At 33.0% G+C, this 11426-nt stretch overlaps 1 protein-coding gene and 1 long non-coding RNA gene across 3 annotated transcripts; both read right to left on the bottom strand.

Moving 5' to 3' along the window:
• Positions 1 to 205: 205 nt before the first annotated feature.
• Positions 206 to 3372, bottom strand: LOC121253296. The gene is made up of 5 exons (XM_041153324.1): positions 3003 to 3372; positions 1244 to 1500; positions 946 to 1036; positions 473 to 539; positions 206 to 375 (listed from the first exon to the last, which is right to left on the bottom strand). Exons 1-5 carry the CDS (start codon positions 3059 to 3061, stop codon positions 322 to 324), a joined length of 528 nt encoding a protein of 175 aa, XP_041009258.1. The 5' UTR covers positions 3062 to 3372; the 3' UTR covers positions 206 to 321.
• Positions 3373 to 4518: 1146 nt separating this feature from the next.
• On the bottom strand, positions 4519 to 7787 carry LOC121253298. 2 transcript variants are annotated; one of them, XR_005938397.1, is made up of 4 exons: positions 7637 to 7787; positions 6043 to 6199; positions 5511 to 5680; positions 4519 to 4652 (listed from the first exon to the last, which is right to left on the bottom strand). It is a non-coding gene; the product is annotated as an uncharacterized LOC121253298 (long non-coding RNA). The 2 variants fall into 2 exon arrangements; XR_005938396.1 differs by lacking the exon at positions 4519 to 4652 and having other exon boundaries at positions 5404 to 5680.
• Between the last annotated feature and the right edge of the window lie 3639 nt (positions 7788 to 11426).

Genomic DNA, 11426 nt, shown 5'->3' with positions numbered 1-11426 from the left:
AATCCGGCAGATATAACAACATATAGCTTAATTTTCTTATAAATAAAACGAGAACGAATGACCATAACAACCCATCAACAAGAAAACTGAAACGAAAAGAGAACACAGCAAGTTTATGTATTTTATGTACACACTTGCATCTATGTTCAGTTTGAATATGGTAAAAGGGCATGTCCAATAAAGCATATACAGGGGGGGGAGAGAGTACTGTCATTAGTGTGTTGTTGTATTACAAGTGAAACAGAAAAATGTGTTCGATCCTTTTGTTCCTCCTTAGCCCTCAACTATATACAAAAGACTCTTATCTTGATACGAATACACTTAATCATACAGCCCTTCCTGCTCCCATACATCAACAAGAAACTCTATCATTTCCTATCAATTAAATTTTATAAACGCATATCAGAATGTGAAATTAGCAAATTAATCCAACAACATAAAGCAAGATTACCAAATTACACAGCACACTTACAGATAGAGGAATGGGCTGGGGTAAAGACTGTTTGGTCCCAAGCAAACTTTCATAGCTTGCATTCCAACTGAAAGATACAACAAGTCATGACGTGAGTAATGGGGATTCTAGCCAGATACATGCGTTTATAATCACCCCTCCATATGGTTTCTCCTTTCTTAATGAAATTATGAAAATATATATTGATATAAACCCACAAGAATGGAATCCCTTGAACCCACAATAGGCCCACCTTGGTTCCCATCACATATTGATCATTGATCCTTCATTTCAAAAAGTGTGGAAATCAAAAGGAACTACTATCATTACTCATTAAAAAGCATAAAAAGCACAATGATTTAAGAAACCATTTAAAAGGTGATGGCTTTGATTTTAGTAGATGGGAAATAGTAGTGGTTAATCTATTAACTTGCTGGATGGTTGACACAGGATTTCAACTAATGAACCCATCATAAAAGACACAAGTAAGACACCTTAATCTGGGTTCCCGACTTTGATGCGACTGATCTCTGAACCTGCTACTTCCAATCCATTGAAGCCTGGTTCGATTCCAGAGAAGAAGACCTGCAATGGGCAAATGTACACGTTATTGATATTGTCTCACAAACCCAAATTGCACTAAACAGGAAGTACAAGCCATAAACCCATAAATCATGAACATAACTCACCAAAACGGATGATCAAAATACGCTAGATGGCTCCATATAGAAACAACCATATTTGTCTCAGAAAATAAAGCAGGAAAGAAAGAAATAATGTAAGAAAGCTTGCCATGATTTACAAAGTCAGAATTGCTGCTTGTGCTACCAATGCCACTGCCACAATTGAGATTTTGGTTTGATGTGCTGATAGATGAGATGCTTTTTAGAGACTGAACAGTGCAGTTATCCAGATCATATGTGCTGGTACTCCAAAAATCATCCGATATACTAGGTTTTCTCACCATGCGCCCCTGAATTTTTAGCCCCTTTGATGGCTCATCAACAGCAATAATTGGTGTGGGTCCAGTACAGCATCCAAAGCAACCACTGTTCTGTTACAAACCAAGTTAAACCACGTATACAATAAATGCAGCAGCCAAAATAATACAGCATTAAGGCCAGATCAGTAAGTGTCAGCACTTGAACCGGTATAAGTAGTACTCATTAACATTTATTCCCTTTTCCTTTTCACAATTAGGAGTAAAAGAATTCAAGTTCAACAGTTATGAAGTCCAGATACAGTATCAACAGTGTGCCATCAAACCTGATTCACAATTATCAGGGGCAATATACAAAAATAACTTCAGGTGCAGTTTCTCAACCATTTTTCCCAGATAGGAAGGATACCAGTTATTTGAGATGCACAAGAAAAGCTAGACATTTTTCTTCTAGTGATTCAGGGCACTAACATTGTTATAATTTGAAGGAGCTGCTCGGACACTATAAAATCAAATGAGACGTTTCAACTAGGCTCTCTATCTCTATAACTAAATTCATCACCTTTCAGTATGAAAAGTTCATAATATAGCCTTAATTTGTTTCCATGTGATGGCCAATGACCTAATGCAGCTTTGATTTCTTCATTCAGTTTCAACTAGTCTCTCCATGAGTAAATTTATCATCTATACACTCATTTAATTTTCTTATCTTTCTAATGTTTAAGAGCAGAGCAGGCCGGCCAATCAAACTGGCCCAACCAGCATCTAGAACTGTGATGGCCAGAAAGCAAATGACCCCTTCTTGCCAATGAAGGCTTCAAGCAGCGACGCTGCTCATGATGTTCGTCCATAGGTCAAATCAGATATGTAATTATTGGAACGATTAGTGGAGACTCAAATGGTGGATATGCAAGCAAGGTAGCTCATATGATGTCCGATATCTCCATGAATCTAGGAACTTTTGCTTGCAAAGCCAATGATGCTTAGCTGGTCTTCTTGAATGATCAGACAAGAGCAGTATTTTTACTATATATATATATATATATATATCTAACTAAATTTGTATATTTTATAGATGGGATTGGTTTTTAATCTCCAACCATCTTGATATTTGGGTGAATCAAGGGTACGAGGAGGCAATGTAATCCAACGCCAATTTTGTAAGCATGCTCATCCATGAAAAGTTAATTAGAGATGACTAGATGCAACTCACATACAGACATACTTGCATACATATAAGGACGAAGTAAAACTTTATATTGCCTTGATGACTTGAACTTTGAATACTCTACTAGGAAAAAAAAGGATCAGATTTCCTTTTAATAGAGACTAATACAACGTGCTGACCAAAAAAAGATAAAAGATCGGGAACATACAAGTCAACGGTCATTCCAAAAAGGGCCATTTTTTGTTTTTTGAAAAAAAGGTTGAAAGCCAAAACTTAACATTAATAGCAGAAACATCCCTAACTGAAGTACTCTCCTTGCTTTTTGGGAAGAAAAATGGCAGCAATTAAGACACCCAAAAAGGCAAGAAAAGTACTTCCAAATATCAAATCCAATCCGAATAAAACTGATTATCGGCAATTAGGGCTCGAAACCTAGGACTTACCCCATGCAAGCAAGAAAGTGACTGATCCAAGCAGCGATCGAGCTATTTATCGTCACCATAATCGCCAAAAATCAAAGCAAAACTCAGCAGTTAGACATGATTCCAAGAAAACCAACGGACGCAACCCTAGATTCTAAAATGGTAGTAAGAAAACAAAAATCGAATCTAAATCCAAAAGATTCGTGATTTTTCTTTCTACGTTTATTTATCGAGAACCAGAAAGCTGAATTCCCGCAGATATGGGATTATCAGGGCATTGATTGGATGATTTTTCAGATTTCACACTTTCGAAGTGGCTGCGCCTCTGCCACTTTCTTGCCCACTGGATGATTGGAGTGAAGAGCAGTGACAAAAGTAATGGACCCCATTCTTTACTATAATTATCTGTGTAATCATTTTCTGTAATTATTATTCTCAACAACCTTTTTATCACAAAAAAAAAAAAATATATATATATATATATATATTTCAGATATTCTATAAATAATAGAAAATAAATAAATAATAATAATAAAATATTAAATAAAAATGAGTTATTATCATAATACCTGAAAATACTTTATATCTAAATTAGGCATAAGTATATGTTTCTTTAAATTATATATTAAAAAAGAAATTTCTAATAAAAGAATTAGAAGAAAATCTTAAACTCAAAATATATATAATAAAAAAGTGGAAAGTTTATATATATTATTTCTGTTTACTTAATTATAAATAATATTTAGAAGAATGTTTTTCAGTTTTCTCACCGCGGACATTTTAATTTAGCAGTAATTGAATAACAGCAACATAGTAATGGAGTCATTAGAATGGATATTTTGCAAAGAAATGCTTGCATCTCTCTCCTTAATTATATTTTAGAAGAAAATATAAATAACTCTCTTAAACTACCGAGGGATTTAGAACCATAAAAAATTAATATTTATAAATATATATATATATATTTTTTTATGTATAGAACCTCTCCAAAGTAGGACTTTTTAAATCCTCCATTGCAGAATAAATCTCAATTCTGTGCACCGCACCCTCGAAAGTTATAAATAAATTTTCTCCACTTAACTATTTTTCTTTTGGTTCACTCTTTTTTTGGGTAACTTCTTTTCTTGGTTTCTTAATTTAATATTGTTAGGTTGTATTTTTGAACATTGTTAGGAGTAATTTAGAATTTTTGGATAAAAAAAAAAATACATTTATGATTTGATTGTCAAAATTGATAGTTGAGGTCTTGATTGCAAACTGCAACTTTGGTCTCGTTTGTTATTAGAGATGAGATAAGATGAAATAAGTTGAAATTAAAATTAAAAAATTGAATAAAATATTGTTAAAATATATTTTTTAATATTATTATTTTTTTATTTGAAATAATTGAATTATTTATTTTATTTTGTATTGGAAGTTGACAAAATTATAATGATTATATGAGATGAAATACTTTCTGAAAACAAACGAAGCCTTAGAGTTACTAGAACTATTACTCAACAGAAAAAAAAAAAATGTGGTTTGTCTCGGACAAATATTGTAATTAATAGTATATACTATAATTATAATAAGTCGATACACAATGCAATGAACAGTGCAAAACTTGCACTGTCCCATGGATTTCTTGTGAATACCAGCCCGTAAATGTATCAGCACTCAATATCCTTGCCCCTAATGTACAATTTGCATTCCAACAAAACTTAAATATAATCTTAAATATAATTTAACAAAAAAATCAAGACTGAAAAAAAAAATATAGTCTTAAACATTAAATGAATCAAGGTCGAACAAACTTTAATCTTGAATATTAAATAAGCTATACTCAATATAAATCTGGCACAAATCATATAAGCCATATAGAATCTATTATTTCATATGATAATATTTTTTAATTTTACACTGAAAATAATTTTAAGTTCAACAAAACAATATGACTCATATTCTTACTGCAATACAAGTTGTTTAAATAGAATATCAATTGAGTTATCATGACATATGATCCCATATATATAAACTATATAAAGATATTTATTATATAAATGCAGAACAGATTAGTAAAAAATTGTAGATAAAATCATAAAATTTAATATAAATAACCTATTAATAATATGGTATATTTTAAATGGTTTTGTATTTCTATTACTTAAATGAACAACTATTTAAAATGTATTTCATCAACAAATGTAACTGAGGATGACAAGATGTAAGTAGAATATAATTCTCTAACTTCATTGAACTGGAGAATATTTCCTGGCTTGGAAACTACCTCCTCTCCCTTCCACAGAGAAGTCAGAAGAAAATAGACCCCTCATCTCGGCCAACATTTCTTCTCCACAATCATGGGATTCCAAATCATGGGTAGCAAGAAGGCAAAAATTTGAAACAGAATACCAAAAAAGGGTCAAGAGATGCACAACGGAGATAACAGCACAAAACAAGATTCAACGAGGAAAAACTCACTTCCTTTTTTATGAGTAACTAGGAAAAAATCAATTCATTATCAAACTTTCTGTCCTAAATCATTCTCACCCTTTTGAGTAGGAGGATGCTAATTGACCTTTTTGAACAGGATGGATGCTAGGCTTGCCCTCCATCCATACATTATTAAAGGCTCCTGCTTCCTGGGTATAAGAGAAGCCAGACCAGCCCGGAGGTTGTGACTAGGCAAACTCTCCAGTTTGGCACTCGTGTCTGAAGACCTGAAAATTAAAATAAACAGTTCATAATTTGTGCTAGTGCCGCAACTCATTGGATAATAATTCAAAATAGGTGGCAACTTCATTTCCGTCAAGCAAAGTGGCTGGCCCATCCAGCAAATGAGTAAAGGTTTCATATTGACACAGATATGGCAGACATATAGGTTCATACTTTGACAATGCTGAAAACTTTGAGCATATTGAGGCAATATATATATATATATATATATATATATATGTTAATGTCATTTTTTATGAGGAACTTATGTTCCCCATCATTATTGCATCAACATAAAGAAAAAAGGGGAAAATCATGGATGGAGAGAGAGGGAGAGAGAGAGAGGAATGAAATAAAAGATGCATACGTAGGATCAGATGGGCCTTCATATGCAAATGTTGACAGGCCTTGTCGTTGCTTATGCTTGGGGTTAGCTGTGCATAGTACATAAACACGGCCACGGCGTTTGACCGTTTTGCAAAATTCACACATCTTCTTAACTGATGACCGCACCTTCATTGCTACTGAGGATCAAAATTAAGATGCCATCAAATGTAAAACAGCAAGTCTTGTTTTTTAATAGAGTTACGCGACTTAATAGAGTTACAAGTATCTAGCAAAGCAATCAACGTATGTCATATAAGTAGGATGCTAAAAACCATCAAAGAACAATATATATTATATAGGAAGAAAGAAAGGAAGCACCATATGAATTACAAAAAATGGCTCCATAATAATAATAAATAAATAAATAAATGGATTACATTGGTAGAAGACCATCATTTATTGGGCCGCGGGGGGACTTTTTCCGACAGTAGTTGATATCACAGAAAGGTTGGCATTCACTTCTTTTTTATAAGTCAATGCAATTTATTCAATCCCAAAAAGTAGTGCTATCCAAGCACAAAACACAATAGATGTGTCTAAACATCAGAAGAAGAAAGAAAGAAGAAATCCTGATTTTGGAGATTAGTACCGCAAATATGAGTGACCACACAAAGAAATAGGGTTTTAATGAAGAAAAATTAAAGCTCATCCACTGATCTCTCAGTCCTCAAAGCACCAAAGCATTCACTTCTTAAAAACTTGGTCATTTTCTTACAGTGAAGAGGGGATTGTTAAAAACAGTAAATGCACATCTCTAACCATATAGTCAAAAATCCAAAAATCATTAACCCAAGAAGCAGCATGCTCAGCGATACCCAGAGGGCCATCCAACAGCTGCGTCTACACCATGAATCTTGGAATATGGTGTGGGATGTTTCCACTTGCTTTCAGATATAAAAAGGGAGTAAATACACGGGAAGAAAATATGATAAACCTAAAGATTGTATTACAATTTACATACAAATTGGCACACATTTGTGGCTGCCCAAACCCTATCACTGCATAGAATTTTAATTTTGTTTTTCTAGGACGCCGCATAAAACTCTAAATCTAGATCAATTACCATCAAGGTGATCTTCGAAACATACAAACTTCACTAACCTTATTTTAGTGAAGTATTAAAAACATGTAGTACTACATTGTTTCTACATTCCCATCAGTTCAAGACCAACTTCGTATTAATCACATGCGGTCCTTTACCTACACAGTTACTTTTTTACACATAAACCAGAAGCAAATTTTGCAGAGGAAGCACACATGGGGTGCCACAAAGTAAAATTAAAAGGCGGGAAAAAAAAAAAAAAAGACAAACAAACATGAGCGATAAAGGGGCAATTCTTCCGCCGAAACAAACGGTACCCAAAAAGAGCAATATTTCCCCTTAAATTCCGCAATCACACTCAAATCTACGCACAGAAAAGACACTCTCAATCAAATTACTTGGAAACCTCATTAGCCAGTCGCATGACAGAGAAACTAGTAAATAATTATAGTTCATAATTACAGAAACCCCCGACGGTTCTTCGAAACCTTAAGCGATTAGAAAATGGAGGAGAAGATGGAAAGATAAATACCTGTTTGGTGGGGGCAGGCGTTTCGCTCAGAACAATGTCTTCTCGGACTACGGCTTCTGTGCTCCGTGTATAGGGAGACGGTGCGGGTCAGTTTCAACAGTTGAAACTAGGAGACTTGGGCCGGGTCTGGCCCAGCACAGAGTCACAGTCCAATGGGCAAATGGTTAGCGAGATGGGATGAGGTTCAAGGTTAACTTAGGGCTTTCTCAATTATTTTCAATTCATTTCATCTCATCTCATCATTACAATTTTTTTAAATTTTTACACAAAATAAAATAAAAAATTTAACTTTTTCAAATTTTAAAATAAAACTAATATTAAAAAAATATATTTTAATAATATTTTATTTAATTTTTAACTTTAATTTTAATTCATCTCTTCTCATTTAAAAAAACAAACGAGACCTTAATTTTGTTGCCCAAGGACCATAGGAGAATTTAATTTACTATTAGGAGTCAAATCGCAATGGACCAGTGCCCCAATTAATTAAATCATGACATATGCGATGAATAAAAAATAAGTTGGTATTGTAACACAATGTTGTGTGTTAGTAGTTTTAATAGTTTTGGGTACAAAATATAAAATATTTTATAATTTGAAGGTGTGTAAGGTATATTTTATCATATCAATAAATAAAATTATATCATGATCGCTATAGATGATCAGCAGTAAAGTATATAGATATTGGCATTTTTAAATCGACCTATTTGACTTTTGGTTACATGGTAATGACGAGAGCTTGTTGGTACGATAAATTTGTTGTGAAAGATGGCTAATGGTTGCAACAAATTAGTTAGTGTTAGGGGATGTTCCAACCTGAAATAGAGGCCACATCATCCATCGTCATTGCCACTAATTAATGAAGCATACAACAATTAATAAATCCGATTGAGATCAGCATCATCACTAAATTAAGCTAATCTTTATCTTCAAAGCGCCTTTTGATTAGGTATATATGAAGTACACAAGCAAACATGATTGGCAAGAAGTTGATGATGAATGTATAAGTACTGTTGCACTTTTTGTTCTTTCGGTTTGAATAATGGAAGATATTCGATCGTGTATTGCTTAATTAATGAGGTAAGATGGGAGAAAAAGTCATTAGGTGACTTCATTACATGTTGCATGGGAGCTGACACTATTGAATTAAGCAAAAGCATTGGCTCTTTCTCTTAAAAAAGAGACACTGGTAAGAAATGATAGGATGATTTTCATTTCTTTGATCTTTTGATTTTCAGGCGTCACGTTCCTTTACTACTGATGGAGGTTGTAATTCTTGATAGGATGATTGTGAATGGGGATATGTCATGCTCCACTGCTAGTTAGGCATCTACCAATTTGGGAAGGTTCTGGTCACACAATCAAATGTTCTTTTGGGAACCATGATTGCATAAGTGATCATGCCCATTCTAGTTTGTGAAAGTTGGTTTTTCTGCATGTTGTACCTAACAATCAAATTGAAATAAACAATTCCATTGTCAGAAATAATATTTACAGTCGTGAGAATACAAGTACCGTGCAATCACTTTAAAAAAATAAATAAATACGGGACTTATATGAAAAGAAATTAATTTTTTAATAGTAGACTCCACTCTTTTTTAAAGTGACTGTATAGTACTTATACACTCAATGATTATATATAATATTACTCTTTGATTGTTGAAGATTATGGATTGATTTGTAAATGCAACATTATAAAGTAGTTTGGCAGAGATGCGCTCATGAGTTCAAATCCTGATAGGACATAACATTTAGAGAAGATCAGATCAGTTATCTCTATTCTCTGTACGTGTTCATCCGTTTACTTAAAAACGTGGTACGATTGGATGTTCGTTTGCGTCCACGCACGGTGACCTATCGATCGATCTCTTCATGATATTTATATATTTTGCTCATTTTGCACGACACATGATGATCATGCTTGTTCTATATAGCTAGCTTCTTTGAACAAAACGTACAATTTGGTCCCAAAATTCGTCGTCTTTGACCAGAGGTATACAATTTTTTCTCCCACGCAGGTCACTACAAATTGTCAATTCGACCACGTTCAGATCATTTAAGAAAAATATTAAAAACATCTATATATATATGCATGTTTTTTCCCTTCAACTTTCGAAAGTGCTGAGATGAAGAATATATGGATTAATTGCGAACAAAAACAAACTTGAAATACGTTTTGGAAATTGAGAAATTGGTGGGTTCATTGAACCTATATCACTACAAGATTAAAAAAAAAAAAAAAAAAAAAAAAAAAAAAAAAAACATTTGTGACGGATTATTTACGACGATAATGATTATTGGCAAAAAAAATAAACTCATTTTTATTGAAAATAATCATTTATATGAGATTTTTTTTTTATTTTAAATTTAAGAAAGATGTTTTCATTTTTTGTTTTGCTTTTATTTTAAAACTATTAGAATTTATATAAATATACACAGCAGAAGAAATACCTCAATGATAATCTGTGTAATTGTTCCACAAATAAATCCAACGTTCAAACCTCTGATTTCTCTTTCACCTAGTGTGTGAGTGTGTTACGTAGATAAATCTTACACAAGCATCCCAATAAGGAAAGTGGCAGGAGCACGCCTACTAAGGACGCCCCTGCTCTATTACATAAACCCATATAAGTAAAAAAAGTTTGTTCTCTTCCAAGGTGACCTATTTCTTCATGACATTTGTATTTTGCTGATCTTGCACGACACATGCATGCTTGTTTTAATTAACTTCTTTGTACAAAACAATTATTTGGTCCCAAATATCGATCGTTGCCTTTTACTAGAGGTATACTTTGTCAAATGCAAATTTCTCCTCTCTATGTAGATGTTGGTCACTAGGAATAGGAATCATGACTGCAATTTTGATGAAAAGGACAAAACTAGCCAAATGGGGTACGTGCATGCAAGTCACTGTTGCGTTGCGTCTCTATTTTTTGCCAATGTGTGGTGTGCCCAAATGCAACAGCCATATCATTTCAAATATTTCAATCTTAATCTTTGTAATACTTGTCCCTCCCGGCCGCCTGTCTCTTTTCCTTGGATTTTCTCACTCCAGCTCTGCTCTGCATCTCTCTGCATACAGGATTAATTTGGTTCACTCATTGTATTTCCGTCTAGAAATATGCAGGTTTCAAATGGCTAGTAGCTCAATCAAATCTCAAGCCCAAACATACTCGGACGAGGGGTGAGAAAAATAATAATTCATAAATGCTTTGAGTTCCGAATTTGTGTACCGAATGGTTTTTTTTTTTTTTTTAACTTAGTGATTAAGGAAATGTTATTTTTTTAATGATGTTGTGAATTTTATATTTTTTTTTAAAAAATGTTTATGATGATTAAAAAAATACATAAAAAATAAAAGAAAAATAAAAAAAAGTGAAATACACCATTTGGCACACTTCTTCGAGGCACTTTTTCAATAGTTGTAACATAGCTCATCTAAATATTATTTGTTTATAATTATAATAAATAGAATGCTTATTCATCTACTTGTAGGTTGTTTTTGAAAGATGAAATCATTTGAAATCAATCATTAGTGAGACTTACTTTTTGTTGATCTCACATAAAAAGTTAAAACTCATCTCAGTATACTTCATGTATTCAAACGCATATCTCAATCTATTTACATTTAAACACATCTCAATAAGACTTATAAAATATTACTATTAAAAAATAATTCAAATTATCTGAGATCATTTCAATCTCCCAGCTTAGCCGTAATTTAGATCTTGTTTATTTTCATAGGTGAGATGAGATGTGATGATATAAGTTGGAATAAAAATTAAAAGTT

Source organism: Juglans microcarpa x Juglans regia, chromosome 2S (genome assembly GCF_004785595.1).
Source record: "Juglans microcarpa x Juglans regia isolate MS1-56 chromosome 2S, Jm3101_v1.0, whole genome shotgun sequence".
In the NCBI taxonomy this organism is placed as follows: Eukaryota; Viridiplantae; Streptophyta; class Magnoliopsida; order Fagales; family Juglandaceae; genus Juglans; species Juglans microcarpa x Juglans regia.
This window is presented reverse-complemented; position numbering and strand designations above follow the sequence as displayed.

Bases quoted from the DNA above. Each gene is read 5' to 3' on its own strand.
- LOC121253296 (XM_041153324.1), bottom strand. From the start codon at position 3,061: ATGGTGACGATAAATAGCTCGATCGCTGCTTGGATCAGTCACTTTCTT. The intron at 1,501-3,002 runs GTAAGTCCTAGG...GTAACAGAACAG, and splicing joins CACTTTCTTGCTTGCATGGG to TGGTTGCTTTGGATGCTGTA. The intron at 1,037-1,243 runs GCAAGCTTTCTT...TGCCCATTGCAG, and splicing joins TTCTGACTTTGTAAATCATG to GTCTTCTTCTCTGGAATCGA.